This window comes from Coregonus clupeaformis, chromosome 27 (assembly GCF_020615455.1).
Source record: "Coregonus clupeaformis isolate EN_2021a chromosome 27, ASM2061545v1, whole genome shotgun sequence".
NCBI classification, from domain to species: domain Eukaryota; kingdom Metazoa; phylum Chordata; class Actinopteri; order Salmoniformes; family Salmonidae; genus Coregonus; species Coregonus clupeaformis.
Genome location: NC_059218.1, coordinates 15,093,700 through 15,116,800, shown reverse-complemented (window position 1 = coordinate 15,116,800; position 23,101 = coordinate 15,093,700). Strand labels below are relative to the sequence as shown.

The 23,101-nt window shown below is 43.3% G+C and overlaps 1 protein-coding gene and 1 pseudogene across 3 annotated transcripts; one reads left to right on the top strand and one right to left on the bottom strand.

Annotated features, from left to right (window-relative positions):
* The first annotated feature begins 58 nt into the window (after positions 1–58).
* On the top strand, positions 59–5,258 carry LOC121542190 (annotated as a pseudogene).
* Positions 5,259–6,355: 1,097 nt separating this feature from the next.
* On the bottom strand, positions 6,356–22,332 carry LOC121541546 (transcription factor 7-like 1-B). 3 transcript variants are annotated; one of them, XM_041850620.2, is made up of 12 exons: positions 21,388–22,332; positions 21,165–21,246; positions 20,634–20,797; positions 12,434–12,517; positions 9,952–10,069; positions 9,756–9,849; positions 9,523–9,609; positions 8,645–8,761; positions 8,380–8,545; positions 8,133–8,240; positions 7,935–8,022; positions 6,356–7,807 (listed from the first exon to the last, which is right to left on the bottom strand). In XM_041850620.2, exons 1-12 carry the CDS (start codon positions 21,571–21,573, stop codon positions 7,212–7,214), a joined length of 1,890 nt encoding a protein of 629 aa, XP_041706554.2. In that variant the 5' UTR covers positions 21,574–22,332; the 3' UTR covers positions 6,356–7,211. The 3 variants fall into 3 exon arrangements, with proteins under 3 accessions (XP_041706554.2, XP_041706555.2, XP_041706556.2); XM_041850621.2 differs by having other exon boundaries at positions 21,165–21,243; XM_041850622.2 differs by lacking the exon at positions 12,434–12,517.
* Positions 22,333–23,101: the final 769 nt, after the last annotated feature.

The window sequence follows — 23,101 nt, the reverse complement described above, 5'->3', positions numbered from 1 at the left end:
TTGAGAGGAACCAGACTGCAACAACTTGACTGGGCCGTTGGTCTCTATATATTTGGACATGCCGCTGTGGAGACGAACAAATGTTGGCGATGAGGAGTGCAACCGGGCCATGCTAGTCTCAGAGTCAAACTTTGGCCATGGGGTACCACTGGGCCAGAGGCTGGGGGCAGAGAAAGACACCCAGAGACTCCACCGTGCCCTGCCAGACTGGACTACAGAGTGGACATACACATGGACCTTAACGGTCAGGAGATTTACACGCTCTTCAAGACAAGTAACACGCATCTTATACACACACCCCTGCTACAAATCAGCTCCAAAACAATAATTAATACTTTATAACCTGGTTTTATCAATGTTATCAAACTTATCAGTTGCTACATAATGTTATCAATTATGGGATGGTCACGGAGTCAACTGCAGCCCAGCAAACAAAACTATTGAAAACGTATACACACACACACACACACACACACACACACACATACAAACACACTTATCATGTTCTCTTATCCAAAAAGTCATAAAAGTCTATGAAGATCTCAGGTTCTGAGAGAAATTGTCAACTTTTCGTCTCCTGAAAACAGCCCAACCCTAAAGATCCTTCAAAGTCAACTCTGATTGATCTTATTTTAATGCATACACCAGAGAAATATGTTTCTACTGGTGTCTTCGCCCCAAGATATTAGTGACCATTGCCCAGTTGTTTGTTTTAGAGATGTGAGAATACAAAAATCTAAGGCTTGTGTCATCACAAAGAGGAACTTAAAAAACTTCAGTGAAAAGGCTTTTTTACACAATCTTTATTTTAGTGAGCTTGATTGTATTTCAGCTATCCCTGAACCTGATTTAGTTTTGAGCCTCTTTGCAGATGTCTTCAATACTATTGTGGAGAATCATGCTCTCTTAAAAAAATGAAGGGTTAAAGGTAGATCGAATTTCTGGTACACTCCGGAATTATCAGAAGTCATTCATAAAAGAGATGAGGCTTGGGTCAAGGCCAGGAACACAGGCTTAGGCCCGGACTGGCAAGCTTTTAAGCAACTGAGGAATCATTGTGTAAAAAAAATCTGAAAGGCTAAATCTGATTATTATGTAACTGCTCTTTCAGATTGTAATGGGAACCCGGCTAAATTCAGGAAAACTGTCAAATCCCTAAATAGTTCTACTTCCCCCTCTCTGCCACAACAAATTAATTCAGACTCTGGCCTCATTACGAAAAGAAATGCATAATTGATGCATTTAATCACCATTTTATTTGGGCAATCTCTTTTAAATAACGTCTAAGCCTATTCACAATATTGGGCTGAATGCTGATATCCAATGCTTTTCTTTTAGGCTATTTACAGAAAAATTACTCCTGGATGCTTTTCTAGCAATATACAACAATACATCTATAGGAGCTGACCAATTGGATCCTGGTCTGCTTAAGTGTGCAGTGCCCATCATTGTTGACTAAAAAAACCACATATTTAATTTAACATTGTTATCAGGAAATATTCCAAAAGTATGGAAATCAGCTCTTGTGCTGCCACTCAATAAGGGCGGGGATAGTAGTGATCTTAATAATTATCGCCCCATTTCAAAGCTTCCTTGTCTAGCTAAGATTCTCGAATCCTTGGTAAATGTACAACTTTGCTCTTTTTTTTAAATCTGAGAAATGTATTTTGAATGCAAACCAATCAGGGTTTAGGGCTGGCATAGCACTGTTACAGCAACCACTTTAGTTGTTTATGATCTTGTCAAAGCTTTTGATACTGTTGGTCATGCTATTTTATTGACTAAGTTGTCCTCGATAGGCCTGAGCTCTGATGCCTGTTCATGGTTTCATGATTATCCTAGTGACAGAACTGCATTGATGCGGTTAAGTCTGAATTTCTTGAAGTGCATAAAGGTGTACCACAGGGGTCGATTTTGGGACCTGTTCTCTTCACTATTTATATAAACATCATTGGTCAATCTGTTAAAAATTGTAAATGTTATCTATATGCAGATTATACTATTATGTATGCTATTGCCCCGACTGTTGATCTGACTGTGTCAAAACTACAGTCAGATTTTATAGCTATGCAGGAATCCCTTGCTGATTTAAAACTTTTGCTTAATACGGGCAAGACTAAATGTTGTTTTTAAATTCTCGTAAGAATGTTTCAGATGAATTACATGTTCACTCATTAGATGGTTCTCTGATTGAAAGTGTTCCCGCATATAAATACTTAGGCATTTGGATTTATATGGATTTGACGTTTAAAAAAACATATAGATGAGCTGGTTAAGAAGCTAAGATTTAAAGTTGGCTTTTTCTACAGAAACTGATCATGCCTTTCTCCCTTTTTATCGGTTCTTGACTATGGTGATATTATTTATCAAAGTGCAGCTGCTACTACTGCTTCTAAACCTTTGGATGCCATCTACCATAGTGCCCTTCGTTTTGTTACAGGCAACAGTTTTGATACCCATCACTGTATCCTGTATCAAAAGGTTGGCTTGACTTCGCTAAAGACCTGTAGATCTCTACATGACTCCCTTTTTGTTTACAAGGCCCTACTTCATAAACTTCCGTCTTATCTAACTTTGCTGTTGAAATATAGACACCTGAGTTGCCTAACCCGTTCACAGGATTGGTTAACTCTTGAGGTTCCTAGGGTCTCCACCAAGCTAGGTAAATCTGCTTTTAGTTTTAATGCACCGTATTGCTGGAACAAAATTCTAAATACATTTAATCTTGATGTTCTGGTGCCGTTCCGGTAATTTAAAGTATTGATTGGGGACTTATTTGTGGAGGAATGTAACTGTCTTTCTGGGTGATTTGTGATGTTTATTTGTGCTTACCATGACTGTGTTTTTGTATTTTAATGTGTATATACATATACTGAACAAAAATATAAATGCAACATAAAATCATTTCAATGATTTTACTAAGTAGCCATTTTCTTAACTGTTTAGCAGTCTAACGGCTTGGGGGTAGAAGCTGTTAAGGAGTCTTTTGGACCTAGACTTGGAGCTCCGGTACTGCTTGCCTTGAGGTAGCAGAGAGAACAGTCTATGACTAGGGTGGCTGGAGTCAGACATTTTTGAGGGCCTTCCTCTGACACCGCCTGGTATTGAGGTCCTGGATGGCAGGAAGCTTGGCCCCAATGATGTAGCTTGTCTGGTAGGCTTGCGTCACTGGTCAGCTTGTGGCTGGGTTTCCCTTTATAATCCGTAATAGTTTGCAAGCCCTGCCACTTCCGAAGAGATTCAGAGCCGGTGTAGTAGGATTCAATCTTAGTCCTGTATTGACGCTTTGCCTGTTTGATGGTTCGTCGGAGGACAGAGCAGGATTTCTTATCAGCGTCCGGATTAGTGTCCCGCTCCTTGAAAGTGGCAGTTCTAGCCTTTAGCTCAGTGCGGATGTTGCTTGTAATCCATGGCTTCTGGTTGGGATATGTACTGTACATATGGTCATATGGTGGGGACGACATCATCAATGCACTTATTGATGAAGCCGGTGACTGACGTGGTATACTCCTCAAAGCCATTGGATGAATCCCAGAACATATTCTAGCAAAACAGTCCTATATTGTGTATAATGTGTATTTTTATATTGTGTTATACAGGGCATATTTGGAAAAGAGACGTAGGTCTCAGTATGTCTTCCCCGTCAAAATAAAGGTTAAACAAATATTGGGGAGGGGGAGGCAGAGGAAAGATACGGTCAGTCATTGATATTTACAATAAAAACCACTGGAGATGTGAAATATGTAAAGCGTGCACACAGGATGAAACTATGACACACACATACACACACAGAGAGAGAGAGACATAATGTCCTAGTGATGCATGACACACACAGTCCCGTACACACCTATTTAATAACTACTCTGCAAACACCTGCAGACATGCACACACCGTGTTGTGCCCTGCAGACAGAAGGATGACTGATGGGTTAGCTAATTGTTAGTTGAAGCAGACTCTTTTGAGGAATCACGTGGCACCATCATCACATGCCACAGCAGGGGATATCATTTTCTAGTAGTCTTTCTTCTACTAACCGGCACAGCCAGAGAGGGATGGGCACCCATTGTCTGGTCCTCTCAAGGTTTCTTCCTTTTAGGGAGTTTTTACTTGCCACTGTGCTGCTGCTTGCTCTTAGTGGGTCTAGGCCGGTAAAGCATTTCTGACCAAAAAAATGGATAAATGGATACAATTTGATTGATTGATGTATTGATTGATTGCAGAGAGCGAGCAGCCGGTAAAGGAGTGCTTCCTGGCGGTGCTGTCGCCTCACGGGGAGGAGGGCTGTGTGTTCGGGGTGGACGGAATGATGGTTAGACTGTCCCACATCTTCTCCTGCTTCAACAACACACACGGAGGGAAAGACCAAACTGGCTTACCTGGTTAAATAAAGGTGTTTTTCATGTTCTTCATCCAGGTTAGTACCATCATCACCACACCCACAACAATGAGGTCAGTCATTCAATCAGTCAGTGATATGATAATAATCAATAGTAATCATCTCTCTCTCTCTTGCTCTCTAGGCGTGTCGTGGGGGTGAGCTGGATGATGGGGTGACAGTGGAGACGGATTTAGCAGGAAGTGACATCATTGAGGACACCTTGTCTAAATACCTGTCCATCCCCATGGATACGGCAGTTATGTACGCCACCGCACCAGGTTACGGGGCGTTCATACACCCTCTGGGGGCTGTCTTCCTCCAGACGTTTGCATCCTATTGGAGGAGGAAGGGGGTGTTGCCCTGGAACTGACACGCCTTATGACACGCCTTTCCCACCATGTGGCCTTCTGCTTCCAGGCCAAAGGTTGTCTGCTGGGGGGGGAAAGGAAATGCCTTGCTTGGTATCACGACTGACCAGAGAGATGTTCCCATTTGCTGAGCCCGGGAAGGAGGGCGGGGCCAATGGGGTTTCTGCCATAACATTGGTCGACCCAGAGTACAACAGACCTCACAAACCATCATAAGCTAAACCCAAAGCCTTTGTTAGATCTAAAGAGAACTGTCTCTCACAGATTGACTGGCTTTACTCTTGCTCTGTCAGCTAGTACGGTTGACTTTGAGTATTGTTGGTCAGAGGGTTGCGAGTTCTTGCCTGGATTGGGATGGAATTTCGACTCTGTTACATGTTCGTGTGCATAAAATAAAAATAACATTGTGATGATCAGACGTGGATACAGGAACAGATCGGGAGGTGTTGATGGTTTCACCATAGAGTAGATTATCATTGCCCCTTTCCTCTACAAAATGATGTCTTAAAATATCCTAGATAATTAAACGTATACTACACGTTATTTGAGTCTTGTTTCTTTCATTAAAATGGCTACCTATCGCTTAGCTTCTGCTGCTATGCTCTTATTTTAAACCATTTCATGTAAGTTGAGTGTGCTAAAAACTAAATTGAGGAAATTGTCTGTTATAAACAACCACATAAATACCTACCACATACCAGGGTTGGGGTCAATTCCATTTCAATTCAGAAAGTACATTGTGACGGCAGGAAGCCTAGTGGTTAAGAGCGTTGGGCCGTAACCGAAAGGTCACTGGTTCGAATCGCTGAACCAACTAGGTGAAAAATCTGTCTGTGCCCTTATCCCTAATTGCTCCTGTAGGTTGCTCTGCTAAAATTCCAATGTTTTTCAATTAGGAACATTTGGTTTGCTTTCTGAGTTGACGCATTGAAATGGAATCGACCCCAACCATGCCACACAATTGATTCATTACTGATAAAATTGTGCTTCTGAGCTCTATCACTTCTCACTCTAAAGATTAATTTACAGTAAAACAGATTGAGGTCATGACTATAAGAGTTACATCTTTAATCATTAAGCCGAGTTCCTTCAGGCAGCAGATCAGACACTGAACTTAAACAGAGTTTAATAGAGCAAACATGTCACAACACAACTGACACCAAACACCTATAACCAGTTTACTGCTCTGGGTTTACCCAGGGCTGGTACAGGGACACCCAAGCTGGTCCGAGCACACACATATCCAGATCTGCTAAGCCCTGCCTAGATTGTAAGACGATTATATAATATTAATTAGTTCCTGAGATATGACTCCTCTCCAGGTATTGTAGTTTTCTGCAACATATTGGTGTTTCTGGAACACACCCAGTTACTGCACTTTGTAGTTTGTTTATTGTAGCAATACAGGTTGAGTTGAGGAAACGTGTTGTTGGACAAAGACCATATCTAAATCTTGTTACTTGTGCTGGTCAAACATTATATGACGTTTTTAAGAAACGACTAGCTTCAATGATGAGATCTATTGAAGTTGCCTTGAGTTCATGTCAAAGACTATCCTACCAAAGGCAAAGACCACACAGGAACAGAAACACACAGATACGGACAAAGATACATTTCAGAAATAAGTAGATGTTTATTATCAACAAAGACTCAGTCATACAGGGGAGAGGGGGGCTTTATAAAAGAATAGGGGAGGGAGGGAGAACTGAGATCTACACTCATTACTACCAATACAAAAATTATTACTTTAATCAATTTTTCTAGAAAAAATTTACCTTTACATTTTTGTATTTTATACAAGTAGAAAATTGGACAAATTAATCAAAAATAGGTAATATTCTACAATACCATTTGACTAAAAATATGTTTAGTTTCATAAAGACAAGTTAAAAAGAGGTGTGGTCAAATATTGACCAATAATTGTTTCATTTTCATACTAATATAAAACCAGTTCTATCTATAAAAAGGTTAAAAAAGTTTATTTACAGACAACAAAAAATAAAAAAAATAAAAAAGGCAAAAAGGAGTAGGAAAAAGTTTATCCTAATCCTAAGGCAACAGGGGCCGTGGGGTGTTGCAGGCTTTTTTCCCAGCCCAGCACTAGCACATGATTTGGCCAACTAATCATGATCTTCATTTAAATCACTATTCAAATTGGGTGGTATTGCTGGGCTGGAGCTAAAACCTGCTCATCATGTAGCCCTCAAGGAGTTGTTCACCCCTGCCCACAGAGTAGAGAGTACTCTCCTATCCACTGATACAGGGTCAGAGTTTTTCATCCCACCCATGAATATGGATAGACTGTTCCTAGATCTGTGGTTAGGGGTAGTGTAATGCTTATTGTTAGGGCTGGGCTTAGGGAAATCTGATCCTAGATCTGTGGTTAGGGGTAGTGTAATGGTGTAAAGGTTAGGACTGGGCATAGCAACATTTTATCCTCGATCTGTGGTTAGCATCTTTGGGTTTCAATGATTATTTCTGGTGACGAGGGAGAGAGGCTGGGACTGGAGCATGGCGTGATGGGAGCTCATCGTCGATTGGTGGATGGAGGTGGTAGGGGCTAAGCCAGAGGCGAAGGGGATTGGTCCAGTAAGGATCGGCGGAGTCTGTTTACTGGATGAGCTCATGTGGGGAGAAAAGGGGGGATGAGAGGAAGAGGGGGAGGAAGAGGAGGATTGAGATGAAGTGGTCTTAGGGGTGGGGGGCAGGGGGAGGTGTGTGTGAGTGAACAAGTGTGGGTGTGTGTGAGATTGGATGTGGGTATAAGTCTGACCGTGTGTGTCCCTGTAGGAGTGTGGGCGAGGGGGTTTGGTGGTGAGGGAGAGGGGCTGGACCTGCTCGGGATGTGTGTGCTCAGAGTGAGAGTGTGTGTGTTCGGTGTGTGTGGGTGCGGGAGCAGCAGGGGAGGCCAGAGCAGTGGTGGGCGTGGATGGAGAGTCCAGGGAGGAGGCGGGACTAGCCTGGGACAGGTGTGTGTGTGTCAGGTGTGTGTGTGACACACAGGGCCTCTCCTGAGTTCCATACGACACACACGACTTCTTGGGCTGTGGAGAGAAATGCTCTGGAGAGACAAAATAAAACACACATCAGTCTTTGCTGTTAGTTTCCAGATATGTCCAAAAATATAGTTTGGTCACTTCTCATGTTCTCATCATTCTCTGGTCTTGGAGGTGTTATGTGTCACTTACCCTCTGGAGCAGCAGACTGGGTGTGTGTTATTTGTCCATCTGGTGCAGTCTCTGGCCTGCCATCTCTCTTCCTCTTCTTTCTCTTCCCCTGCACACAAACAACCAATCACATCACACCCTTTATCTCACAGCAACCAATCCCACTCACTCTCAAAGTAACCAATCAAATCACTACTAAATATTTACTATAGTACTTACGTAGTTGTCTCTAGCTGACCATCCAGGGTAGAGTTGGGAGTGTAGCTGTCTCTCTTTGCGGGCCATATCGTAGTACTTTGACTGCTCCTCACGAGACAGCGAGTGCCACTGTAGACGCATACACACACAGGGTTAACACATACTCCCTTCCGGAGCATAGGCCATCGACAACAGCTTTCAATATGAACACACCCATTGTATAATCCCCCAAAAGAATGACAGTGTGCAAGTACTCGCTGCCACTTACCCTGCGTCCCAGTATCTGGTTGATGGCAGCGCTCTCCTTCAGGGTGCACTCTGCCACCACCTTGGGTCTCTGCTCCTTCATATACAGCATAAAGGCATTCAGAGGCTTCTTCACATGGGGCTTCTTCTCCTCCTCTTTCTCTCTGTCCCCCATGGATACACCACACCTACACACACCACACACACACCAGACAGAGAGTCAGTGAGTCAGCAAGAGGTGTTCATGTGTGTGTGTGTGTGTGAGAAAGAGGTGTGTGTATGCGTACCCGTGATGGTTGCTGTCTCTTGGTTCCTGTTTGATCGCCATGGAAACGATGGCAGGGTGAGGGACAGATGTCTGCAGGGACGGGACCATGTGGGGCGAGAAACGACTGGCCACCAAGCTGTCAATCACACACACAGGTCAATAAGGCATGAATATCATGTTAAAATGACATTGTATTTATTACAGCAGAGGTTCTCAAAGTGGGTCCACGGAGGTACTGCCGGGGGTCCGCGGCAAGATCTCAAAATATATATTTATTTATGATATCTTTTTTTTATAATGAATATGACTAACAACCGATTAAACACATTTTGGCCAAGGGATCCATGTAATAAGTTGAGGGTGCAATACAATACAATTTTATTAATCTACAATTTATGTTCTTAACCCTGGGCAACATGGACCTGGGAGGCTCACAGCGGGATATTGGTATCCAATATGGTGGTCCTCTGTAGCTCAGCTGGTAGAGCACGGCGCTTGTAACGCCAAGGTAGTGGGTTCGATCCCCGGGACCACCCATACACAAAAATGTATGCACGCATGACTGTAAGTCGCTTTGGATAAAAGCGTCTGCTAAATGGCATATTATATTATATTATTATCCACAGTACTCGACTTGTATTTAATTTAAGCTTTAAAAAAAGGCTACATTTTCTCTCTGCCTTATGGCAAATGTGTAGAATTCTAGGATATTAGCTTTAATGCGGCAACACCATAAATCTCTGCCCCATGACAAATTGTGTAGAATTGCAGGAAAAGGGGTCGAGGCCCCAAACAGTTTGAGAACCCCTGCTTTACAGATATAAGTCCAGTCTCCATTGTATGTAGTCTCCAGAGCAGTGATAAGTGGATGTGTGGGAGTGATTAGGTGAGCTGTACCTGGACATAGAAGAGTTCATGGCGAGAGCGGCAGGGTAGGATGGTCTAAACCCCCCCGCTGGAATACCGTACATAGACTGGCCCGGCCTGGAGACAAAGAGAGGGAGGGGAAACAGTGTCACTTGTGTTGCAACAGCATATGCTGTGCTAGAAATTGTTAGCAAAATAAACTAAACCATCATTGCATTTATCATGAGATTGTAAATGAGTGTGTATGTGTTTGTGTGACTCACAGCCAGCCCAGAGGGTGTGTCATGTGTCCCATCCCTCCAGGAGAGAGAGGGTAGTAGGGAGAGAGTTCTGCTGGGTGGGGAGTGCGGGGAAGACCTGGAGAGGGTAGAGGGGGCCAGTGGAGAAAGAGCAACATATATATATATATATATCCATTGTTACAAATAGACTAGCGAGAGGGATGAGGAGGTTCCATACCTGTGTCAGGTGAGAGGTGAGGAGGTGGTGTTCGTGGGGGGAAGGGGTCAGGACTGTAGGACAGGAGGGGAGAGAAGGGGGGCAGGTGACCGTGCTGCACCACTGGTACCTTATTGGACTAGAGAGAGGAGAGAGCGAGAGGGATGAGAGTAAGAGATTTGGAACAGAGGAGAGTTTATACTGTCTGGTCACAAGGTGTCACAGTTTCTCCCCTAGGTGGAATTGTCACGACATTGCGCATGCTAAGGCTATACAATAGGGATACAAATATTTAAAAAATTAGATAGTTACATATCGGGATATTATTTTTGACAATATATCGTAACGTTTTGACAATATCACAATATTATTTGCCTTATTTGCATGTTCTCCATCTTTTTAAATAGGAAGCCAATTAGTTTTCAGCACTTTTATTTCCATTACTGACTAAAACTCGTTTTATCATGACTCTCGTCCCTCTGCAGCAGACGTACGGTGAGCAATATGTTTGGAACATCGAATCGCAATAAATCAGTATTGTGAGAGTCGCAATACATTTCGTATCGACACCTAAGTATTGTGATAATATGGTAGCGCAAGGTCCCTGGCAATTCCCAGCCCTACTGTACAATGCCTTAAAATCTACATATGAGCCTAGGGGCTAGGGTTGTTTCTGGGCAGGGCCTCTCAGTCTGACTATCAATGACAGGGGGATAAGTCCTCCAGGGCAGAGCAGGACTATCCTCAGATACCCAACACACACACAGGCACATACTCACTGGAATACAATCCCGCTAATTTCATACACACTCACTCACTCCACCAGTCTCTTGCTCTGTCTTAGAGACACACACACCACCCGGAGGTGTGAAAGTCCTGTGTCTCTGTGCGGATTAACACTATTCAGCTTGAACATTCCAATGTCTGTCTGCAGCGAGTTTGAGGGAGGTCAGGAGGGTGTGTGTGAGCCTGGAGAGGGTGAGGGAGGTCAGGAGTCGGGTCACCTGAGTGCTTTGTGTGTATGTGGGGGCACTCTAGGAGACAATCTAAATGGATTATACTAGCAGAGCAGGGTTACAAACCAGGGTAAGTGTTGTAAGAAAGACCAGGTACTTAGCAAGAAGCTAGCTTGAGCAACAGTTGGCCTTTTAGATGGCAGTCAGGATGGGTATTGTCACTGCATGGTTGCTAGATTGTGAAGCACGCACACACAACGGCTGGGCGATATGGCCAAAATATAATATCACAATATTTTTACGGTGTGATGGTATTTGATGTTTTTGAATAATAAACGTTCTACATTTGATTTATGAGTAGTGCATGACCATAAGGTGGCAACAAATACATTTTGATTTCAATGAGTCTCTCTCTTCTGATTGTTTTATCCTGTTCAATCAACCACAAATTATTTTCAGCATTTTCATCCATTTCTGCATTTCCTACACTCATTTGAGATCATTTCCTCACTGCCACATAGGGCTGCACGATATGGGCAAAAAACCTATGCCTGATTTTTAACAAACTATTGCAATTAAGATTTGACTTGCAATTTAGATCAAACACTTGGGGGAACTGTTGGAATCCTGGAAATAGAATGGTAAGTAAGCATTTCACTGTTAGTCCAGACCTGTTGTTTACGAAGCATGTGACAAATACCATTTTATTTGATTATTCTAATTCTATAGTTAGAATATAATAGCGGGCACTTCGAATACAGTGTTTGACATGACAACGAATGAAAAAGCCAGGGAGTAGTTATTGTGACAGGGTAGAAACCAAAGTGTTGGTCAGTGTTTCCTAGGGGACCCTATAACCTTTGGTTACATTAAAATGTTATCTTAGCTACTTCATGTAGCTAACATTCATGCTTCGCCTATTCCTCTTTGATTTAGAAGAAACATGCTGATTTAGGCCCACACCATCACTAGTATAAGGCTGTATTAGCTAGCTACATTCGCTCTGACTCAGTACATTTATTAGCTAGCTAGTTAGCTAGCCAGCCATCTAACTAGCGATTAGCATTAGAGGCAAAAACAATAAATTTTATCCACAACATGCTAACACAAAGTAGCTGTTTGCAGACAGTAAGATATACAAACTAAGTGTAATTATAGAACGCTTGTAGATTTATTTTAAGCAAAGTGGAAATCAGCATCGTTGTCATCAACATCTTGTTGCATGTGCTGCATTGACCATGCAAACTGAACGCAACGACTCCGTGCTCCTTGAGTGACAGGGGTGGGGCTTGGTCTGTGTGGAAAGTGGCATGGACAGAGAGAGAGAAAGAGAGAGAGAGAAAGGGAGAGGAGAGAGACCTCTCAAGTAGCGGAGTACACTATAAAAATGGACGCTACACACGGCGGAGTAGCGTATCACATTTAACAAACCAAACACTGAAAAACCGTTATAGAAGGTAAAGTAAAAACCCAAACCGGTCCGTGCATCAATACCGGTATATAGTCAAACGCGGTATACGGCACAGCCCTAACACACACACACCCACCATGTGAGCAGGGGAGGGGGAGTGAGGGTCTTTTAAACCAGAGGTTCCAGGAACATCCAGCATGGGCCATTTCATCTGTAGATACTGGAGAGAGAGACAGAGAGGAATAGGGAGAGATATAATTAATAGATTAAATAGATTTGAAATAGATTCATAGATTTTTGCAATAAAAAAAGATGGACAAACACGACATATCATGAAATGGGTACAGCTGGGAGGATGTGTGGCTGTGTGTTACAGTGTGAAAGGTGAGAGGGCGAGAAGTGAATTCCGATGACTCTCCACATGGGTCCTGGTCGGATTACTTTCTACAGACATCTGGTGAGTGTATCAGTCAGACTCCAGCTGTACGTCTCTACATGAGGGTTTATGTGTGGAAGCACTTTCGTTGAGAAAAGCAGCGCGCGCGCACACACACAAACACCAGTGCTTTAAAGTACAGCACAACAGCTCAGTGGTCAGTCACCACTCAAAGGAGGTGAGACAGGAAGGAAGGAAGGATAAGATACAGGGCTAAAAATGGAAGTGAGAGCGAGAGCGTCAGGGAATGTGTTATACTGTTCACAGCAGACCAACATGCTATGCTGAGTCGCTGACTTTCAGTTGTGGAAAAAACAAACCTAGAGCACACGCACGTCATGAATAAGGGTCCCATTGTGTGGCAGGTCAAATAAAACTCAAATAATGAGGACCACAAGAACATAAGTGTTTGCCTGTGCAGGGAGTGTGTTCACTGCACAAGGAGAGAAAGTGTAGGCCCTGTGTGTCTGTGTGAGACAGGGAGGGAGAGTGGGTCTGAGCAGCCCTCCATTCTCTCCATTGCGCCCTCTCTCACACACACAAACATACTCCAGCCTCCACACACATATATACCCCCATCCCAAGGCCCCAGGAAGTTCTGGCTGTGAGTTCTAACTGAAACCAGCTGTTATAAATACCATACTGATGAAGCCTACACAACTCTGCCTTTCCCTCTCTTTATCCCTGAACAATCGGTAGTTAGCTGTACAATCATGATGTTACTGCATGGCTGGAGGCTAAACTTACTGCTTATTACAAAACACAAAGACACAAACCACACACACCAACACCCCCCTCCCTCCCTCCACCCACACCCAACTTAATTTAGAGTGATTGGTTTGTGAACGCTATTCACCATAACTGAAAAGGTGAGCACAGGGTTCGACATACAGGACTGCCCGCTGACACGGGGAGGTTTTGGAAAACTTCCGGCCCAGTCAATCATCCATGTCAGCAGGGCTCTAGACAAACTTTTTCCCACTGATGGCACTGGTGCTAACTGTTTTCAGTTGATGGCACCAGCAACTGCTTTGGTCGCACCAATTTGACCTGTGTCCCATAATGTACTGCATTCCATACAGAACCAGGCTAATAATGACTATATTTTAAATTAGCATACCATTGTGTTCTTAAACTGAACAAAAATATAAAACGCAACATGTAAAGTGTTGGTCCCATGTTTCATGAGCTGAAATAAAAGCTCACAGGAATGTTCCATACGCACAAAAAGCTTATTTCTCTCAAATTGTGCACAAATGTTTACATCCCTGTTAGTGAGCATTTCTCCTTTGCCAAGATAATCCATCCATCTGACAGGTGTGGCATATCAAGAAGCTGATTAACCACCATGATCATTACACAGGCGCACCTTGTACTGGGGACAATCAAAGGCCACTAAAACTTGCAGTTTTGTCCCACAACACAATGTCACAGATGCCTCAAGTTGAGGGAGTGTGCAATGGGCATGCTGACTGCAGCAATGTCCACCAGAGCTGTTGCCAGAGAATTGAATGTTAATTTCTCTACCATAAGCCGCCTCTGTCGTTTTAGAGAATTAGGCAATCGGAAACTGTGGGTTTGCACAACAGAAGAACTTCTGCACAAACTGTCAGAAACAGTCTTAGGGAAGCTCATCTCCATGCTCGTCATCCTCACCAGGGTCTTGACCTGATTGCAGTTCGGTGACGTGTCCAACTTCAGTGGGCAAATGCTCACCTTCGATGGCCACTGGCACACGCGAGAGAAGAGTGCTTTTCACAGATTAATCCTGGTTTCAACTGTACCGGGCAGATGGCATACGGCACATACTCACCAGACATGTCAACCATTGAGCATGTTTGGGATGCTCTGGATCGACACGCACGACAGCGCGTTCCAGTTCCCGTCAATATCTAGCAAATTCGCACAGCAATTGAAGAGAAGTAGGACTACATTCCACAGGCCACAATCAACAGCCTGATCAACTCTATGCGAAGTAGATGTTGCGCTACGAGGCAAATGGTGGTCACTGCAGATACGGACTGGTTTTCTGATCCACACCCCTCCTTTTTGTTTTAAAGGTATCTGTGACCAACAGATGCATATCTGTATTCCCAGTCATGTGAAATCCATAGATTAGGGTGTAATTAATGTATTTCAATTTACTGATTTCCTTATATGAACTGTAATTCAGTAAAATCTTTGAAATTGTTGAATGTTGCGTTGATATTTTTGTTCGGTGTATATAGGGCAGCAGCCTCTAAGGTGCATGGTAGAGTAACCGGGTGGTAGCTGACTAGTGACAGTGACTAAAGTTCAGGGCAGGGTACCGGCTAGTGGTGACTAGACTATTTAACAGTCTGATTTGCCAGTTGCCAGAGAGGAAGGCAACCGCTCAGGGATTTCACCAAGAGGCCAATGGTGACTTTAAAACAGTTAATGGCTGTGATTGGCAAAAACTGAGGATGGATCAATAACATTGTAGTTACTCCACAATACTAACCTAAATGAAAGAGTGAAAAGAAGGACGCCTGTATAGAATACAAATATTTCAAAACATGCATCCTGTTTGAAATAAGGCCCTAAAGTAAAACTGCAAAAAATGTGGCAAAGAAATGTACTTTAGGTCCTGAACACAGTGTAATATTTCTGGCAAATCCAACACAACACAACACACAATTTTCAAGCATGGTGGTGGCTGCATCATGTTAAGGGTATGATTGTTATCAGCAAGTTTTTTAGGATAAAAAATAAACGGAATAGAGCCAAGCGCAGTCGAAATCCTAGAGGACATTGGGAGACAAATTCACCTTTCAGCAGGACAATAAAACTAAAACACAAGGCCAAATATCTACTGGAGTTGATTACCAAGACGATATTGAATGTAGTATTCAGACCCCTTTACTTTTTCCACATTTTGTTACGTTACAGCCTTATTCTGAAATGTATTACATTGTTTCCCCCCCCCCCATCAATCTACACACCTTACCCCACAATGACAAAGCAAAAGTAGGTCGTTAGAATATTTAGCAAAAATATCACATTTACTCAGTACTTTGTTGAAGCACCTTTGGCAGTGATTACAGCCTCGAGTCTTCTTGGGTATGATGCTACAAGCTTGGAATACATGTATTTGGGGAGTTTCTACCATACTTCACTGCAGATCCTCTCAAGCTCTGTCAGGTTGGATAGGGAGCGTCGCTGCACAGCTATTTTCAGGTCTCTCCAGAGATGTTCGATTGGGTTAAAGTCCGGGCTCTGGCTGGGCCACTCAAGGACATTCATTCAGACTTGTCCCGAAGACAGTCCTGCGTTGTCTTGGCTGTGTGCTTAGGATTGTTCTCCTGTTGGAAGGTGAACCTTCGCCCCAGTCTGAGGTCCTGAGTGCTCTGGAGCAGGATTTCATCAAGGATCTCTCTGTACTTTGCTTGATTAATCTTTCTCTTGATCCTGACTAGTCTCCCAGTCCCTGCCGCTGAAAAACATCCCCCCACAGCATGACGCTGCCACCAACATGCTTCACTGTAGGGTCGGTATATGCCAGGTGATGAGCGGTGCCAGATTTCCTCCAGACGTGACGCTTGGCATTCAGGCCAAAGAGTTCTATCTTGGTTTCATCAGACCAGAGAATCTTGTTTCTCATGGTCTGAGAGTCCTTTAGGTGCCTTTTGGCAGACTCCAAGCGGGCTGTCATGTGCCTTTTACTGAGGAGTGGCTTCCGTCTGTCCACTCTACCATAAAGGCCTGATTGGTGGAGTGCTGCAGATATGGTTGTCCTTCTGGAAGGTTCTCCCATCTCCACAGAGGAACTCTGGAGCTCTGTCAGTGACCATCAGGTTCTTGGTCACATCCCTGACCAAGGCCCTTCTCCCCCGATTGCTCAGTTTGGCCAGCTCCAGGAAGAGTCTTGGTGGTTCCAAACTTCTTCAATTTAAGAATGATGGGAGGCCACTGTGTTGTTGGGAACCTTCAAAGCTGCATTTTTTTTGATACCCCTCCCCAGATCTTTGCCTCGACACAATCCTGTCTCGGGGCTCTACAAACAATTCATTCGACCTCATGGCTTGGTTTCTGCTCTGACATGCACTGTCAACTGTGGGACCTTATATAGACAGGTATGTGCCTTTCCAAATCATGTCCAATCAATTGAATTTACCACAGGTGGACTCCAATCAAGTTGTAGCAACATCAAGGATGATCAACGGAAACAGGATGCACCTGAGCTCAATTTCGAGTCTCATAGCAAAGGTTCTGAATACTTATGTAAATAAGGTATTTGTTATTTTATTTGTAATACATTTGCAAATATTTCTAAACCCTGTTTTCGCTTTGTCATTGCTTGTAAAAAATTTTTTAAATCCATTTTAGAATAAGGCTGTAACAAAATGTGGGAAAGGTGAAGGGGTCTGAATACTTTCCGAAGGCACTACTGTAAATAAGATATTTCTGTATTTCATTTAATACTTGTGCAAACATTTCTGAAAATATGTTTTCACTTTGTCATTATGGGATATTGTGTGTAGATGGGTGAGATATATATTTTTATCCTTTTTAAATTTTAGCTTGTAACAAAACATTTTCAAACAAGTCCAGGGGCATGAATACTTTCTGAAGGCAGTGTATAAAACAGGAAGATCACATTTTTGACTGCACTGGGCCTTTCATTGTTATATTAAGATGCATATCCAAGAGTCCTCCAAAACCATGTGCTTATGATCATATACAGTGAGGGAAAAAAGTATTTGATCCCCTGCTGATTTTGTACGTTTGCCCACTGACAAAGACATGATCTGTCTATAATTTTAATGGTAGGTTTATTTGAACAGTGAGAGACAGAATAACAACAGAAAAACGCATGTCAAAACTGTTATTTACATTTACATTATCGTCATTTAGCAGACACTCTTATCCAGAGCGACTTACAAATTGGTGCATTCACATGATGTTATAAATTGATTTGCAAAACATGTACTTGGTGGCAAAACCCTTGTTGGCAATCACAGAGGTCAGACGTTTCTTGTAGTTGGCCACCAAGTTGACTGGCTAGGCCACTCCAGGACCTTAATGTGCTTCTTCTTGAGCCACTCCTTTGTTGCCTTGGCCATGTGTTTTGGGTCATTGTCATGCTGGAAAACCCATTCACGACCCATTTTCAATGCCCTGGCTGAGGGAAGGAGGTTCTCACCCAAGATTTGACGGTACATGGCCCCGTCCATCGTCCCTTTGATGCGGTGAAGTTGTCCTGTCCCCATAGCAGAAAAATACCCCCAAAGCATAATGTTTCCACCTCCATGTTTGACAGTGGGGATGGTGTTCTTGGGGTCATAGGCAGCATTCCTCCTCCTCCAAACACGGCGAGTTGAGTTGATGCCAAAGAGCTCAATTTTGGTCTCATCTGACCACAACACTTTCACCCAGTTCTCCTCTGAATCATTCAGATGTTCATTGGCAAACTTCAGACGGGACTGTATATGTGCTTTCTTGAGCAGGGGGACCTTGCGGGCGCTGCAGGATTTCAGTCCTTCACGGCGTAGTGTGTTTTCTTGGTGACTATGTTCCCAGCTGCCTTGAGATCATTGACAAGATCGTCACGTGTAGTTCTGGGCTGATTCCTCACCGTTCTCATGATCATTGCAACTCCACGAGGTGAGATCTTGCATGGAGCCCCAGGCCGAGGGAGATTGACAGTTCTTTTGTGTTTCTTCCATTTGCAAATAATCGCACCAACTGAGCTCTTTGGTCTTGGCCAAGGTGGCGTGTTTGGAATCTGATTGATTGCTTCTGTGGACAGGTGTCTTTTATACAGGTAACAAACTGAGATTAGGAGCACTCCCTTTAAGAGTGTGCTCCTAATCTCAGCTCATTATCTGAAATCTTTCTGAATGGGAGGGGCTCAAATACTTATTTCCCTCATTAAAATGCAAATCAATTTATAACATTTTTGACCTGCGTTTTTCTGGATTTTTGTTGTTATTCTGTCTCTCACTGTTCAAATAAACCTACCATTACAATTAGACTGATCATTTCTTTGTCAGTGGGCAAACGTACAAAATCAGCAGGGGATCAAATACTTTTTTCCCTCACTGTATTTAGACCAATTCAACTAACCTTTGTAGTTTTTGGTTCTTCGTCAAATATTTGCCAGCCATCAGATAAATATTTATTTTCAAATAACGTGCATATATTCTAATACCTTCAAATATTATTGGGTTTTCTGAGACCTGTATTTGAATATCAAAGAAAATTGTTGCCTTTTAGTTGACATTCTATACAAACTATCTCAAGTTTTTTTTTTTAAGGTGGCATTTTAAAATAAACTACTATAATAAAAACTCATATTTTCTGCCCAGGTCTGTTGGGAACACAAAAGTCAACTCCATGTCAGCCTTGCAGACTTTGTGCAACTGACCTCATTGTCCCATGTGAGTTCACTCTTCAGGTCTGTCTCTCTCTCTTTGTGTGTGTGTGTGTGTGTGTGTGTAAAGGTTGCAGTGTGTGTTTATGTAAAGTGTGAGGCCCTCTGGCTCGTGTTTACTCCACATTGTCTCACTGGACTTAAAATACCAGGAGAGAAGGCTGTCGACAGCACTAACCTTTACACACACACCATTCACAAAGAGAGAGTGAGAGAGGTAGAGAGACGTGTTAGAACAGTGTCAGTAATCTCTCCACACATCCCCTCCTCAAATTCACTAATGCCTAGGGGTGACTGACAACCAAGTGTGTGTGCTGAAAGCTCACTAAGTGAGTAAAATCAGCAACCTGAGGCACACTTCTGGAACCATCCCCAACACTCCCGTCGAACTCCAACTCAAAAGTGTGCGTGTGTTAAAAGAGGAAAGGGTCCTGAGCAACTCTCCCTGGGGGTTACTATGGGTTACAGTATCTGTGGGGGGGGTTACATGGCTCAGGGTTTCCACCAATATCAAGCCCTGATCCTGGAGCGCTACAGACGTAACACCCAGTCCTGGTCTAGAGTGTACCTGATTTCCCCCTTACTGTTTTTGGTCCATATTTTGGTGAGGGTAGATGCTGGACACAGCACACATGGTGGTTTGCTATGATTCAGCTATTGTACAGTTAACATTAGTATGTAGATCTTCACTCAGACAGAGAGGCGGGCATCTCTCACACACATACCATCTAATGGGGAGGAGAAAGGAGTATCAACCACGGTGCTGACTAAAGTCAACACAACCTCCACTGTGTGTGTGGTAATGATCTCCTGTGGAGAGCATTAGGTCCATTGAGCTTCTCCGCCTCCTCCTCATGACAACAATAGCTCATTAATACATGGGGAGGGGAATGTAGAGGCAGGCAGGGTTTGCGAGTCGGGGGTAAACATACATGGAAAAAGCAACTACTGCCAGTTGTGTCGAAGATAATCTTTTTCACATCAGAGTAAAAACGCTAACATTCTGATCTAAGGCTTAATGTCTTCTTACACACAAACAGAAAGGATTTAGAGTAGATAAACCCAAATAGGGCCTCAGCCCCAAAACACAGAAAGCAAACAAAAAACAATGTTAACTACAACTAACAGTTCCAAATGGATGGTGATGACAGAAATACTGTAGCATCTATCCATTTGTCTCTCTCAAACTCGCACACATTCCTGCATCAGCGTTTTAGCAGGGCGGTGTTGAGGCCTGCTGCCGTAACGCTAGTGTGTTATCATAACACACCATTAATCGTAAGGAGACGCATTACACTGCTCAGAGTCAGCGCACACACATAACTCATCATTCACTGTCCCTTATAACACACACAACCAGACATCACACAATAGATACACACACCACCTCACCATACACCACCTCACCATACACCACACAGAAAGCTATGTTAGTCTAGCGGCCGTCCTTGCAAAAATAATAGTGTGAGTGTGTAATGCATGTTTATGCATGTGTGACTGACTCACCGTCCTGGCCCCGGGTGAGAGGGCTCCAGGAGAGAGGTAGGGGTTGCCAAGGTTTCCCAGGTGACTCAGGTTGGCTAGGTTACCCAGGTCAGGGATCATCAGTAAGGGATAGCCAGCATATGGAGATGCCTTGAACAATCCACTGTCGTGTTGCTGTCTCAGAGCTGGGAAAGAGACACACACACAGAGTTAACTTTAGCAACTGCTGACCCACTGCCTCCTCAGAGCTGGGGGATAGACAGGGGTCAACAGTGCTCATTGAATTGAGAGAGAGAGAGAAAGGGATGGTGGGGGAGATAGGAGGGTATTGGTTGTTTCTTGTAAGGGGTGTAAAATGACTTCATTTCAACAAAGCTTATTTAAATGAATGGGGAGATAGAGGGAGACTGGGAGGTAGAAAGAGATATGGAAAGACAATTTAGGAGAAGAGAAATCGTAGGGGATAGAGAGATAAAGTGGGGGAGAGAGGGGGCACTCATATGAAGGATCGGAGGGAGAGCTACAGTTATAGTTTTGTAAAGTTTTAGTTACCTTCTGCAAAGAACTCTCTCTGCCTGACATAGCTCTCCCAATCTGGTCTGTGCTGCTGGGGACGTCTGTGATTGTCTGCCTGCTGACAAACACACACATTGTTTGTCAAACAACACAGTAGATTGGTAGTTAGAAGACAAAGGTTAGTACTGTACTGCAGTAGTTTATATAGTGATTCAATCTTCCGTCCCATTAACGTTAGCTAGCTAGACAAACTAGCTACCTCGGAGTCAGACGAACTGCTGTTGTTCTCTGTCTCGTTGACCAGCGAGGACTTGACATCGTCCAGGTCCCGCTCAGAGGACACATTCTCGGCTGTCTTTTCCTCCTGTTCCCCCTCGTCTTTAAACGAAATCAACTCGTCGTTGGCCCCCAAATCATCCCCCCCTCCTCCGTCCAGCTGCGGCATCTTGGATTTCGAAAACAGTGTTGTCTTGCTGTGGAAGTGCTGTTGTAGCTAGCTAGCTAACATTTACTCCGTTTGGAAAATATCCACAGTTCCAAAAACACCCTCTCAAAACACTTAGCTACCTAGCTAGCACACGGTATTATTTTTCTTTCCACGCTTTCCAATGGTAGTAACGATATTACCCATAAACAAGAGAATAGTTCTGGCAAACCCAGCAAAAATAAGCATTCAACGACTGTTCATTTTGTTAGCTAAAGTAGCTAAGCTAACTACAGTAGCTATTTAGGTAGCTGATTACTTGACTTGTTCCCCGCGTTCCTTGTTGCGTCTTTTGGGATAGAAAAACTAGCTACAAAACACACCGACGAATCCAACAAGTTATATCCACGAATATTTGTATACTGGTGTAAAATAATATATAGTTAGGTATCTCCTCCAACTGAAAGGGAAAACGACAACAATGAAAAGTTGTGCGTCGAAGTTTGCTGAAACACGCACACACAAAAGTTGATCCTGTTTCGCCTCCCCCGAGTAAAATCTGTCCGAAGCGAAGTCAGCTCACCAGCCCTACTTTCTTGCTTATTTCGTCGTCCATTATTGTTAAAAATGAGAAAATGCAATTCTTGCGAGTTCGAGAAGAAATTACTTGCTGGCTGTGTAGGTTCTGTTTTTGTGTGTCTGTGTTGGCGTGGGAAAGAAGAAAAGTCGCTTGGTGTTTCTGAAGTGGAGTGGAAGGAAGAGCTAGGCCGCCGCCGGGAGACTGGGGGAGGGGGTGATGAGACAAGGGGGAGGGGGGAAGGAAGGAGGAGGGAAAGAGGGCGGAAAGTAGACAGCGGGAGGAGGGAAGATGTTTGGGCAGAGAAATGCCAGTCCAGCCATCAATCACGTGTAGGACCCGATCTTTCCCAGTTTATTTCTTTAACTGAAAAAAAATCTTAGTCAGTGGGAAAATTCTGTCAATACGTGTACATTTTTGGTATATCTTTGCCATGTCTGCATTAGTCTGGATTGCACACTGAATATCGCTCAGTTTTACTGTTGTTTCACTACACTGAATTAGATTGGATTCACATTGGCTATGTGCATATTCATGGTAGTGAACTGAAGAATGTACTATGATGATAATGCGCATGCACCCATCCCGATCATAATCCCACCACCCACCAATGAGTTTAGGAGACAACCCAGTAAGCAAAATGATGTTGAAAAGACATCTAAAAGGCATATTTTCCAGTCATTGAAGTTAGGTTCATTTTAGGTTCAGAATGAAAGGTGAAAATATGTTTTTTCCAGATGTTGAAAATACGTATTTTCCTGACGTTGAAAATATGTATTTCCCGGGCGTTGAAAATACTTATTTTCCGGACAATGAAATCAGGTTAATTTTCTGTTCTGAATGAAAGTTGAAAATAAGTATTTTTCTGAAGTTGAAAATACCCCTTTTCCGGATGTCGAAATACGTATTTTCCAGACGTTGAAATCAAGTTCATTTTCGGTTCTGAACGCAACATTTTTTGTCATTGATTCT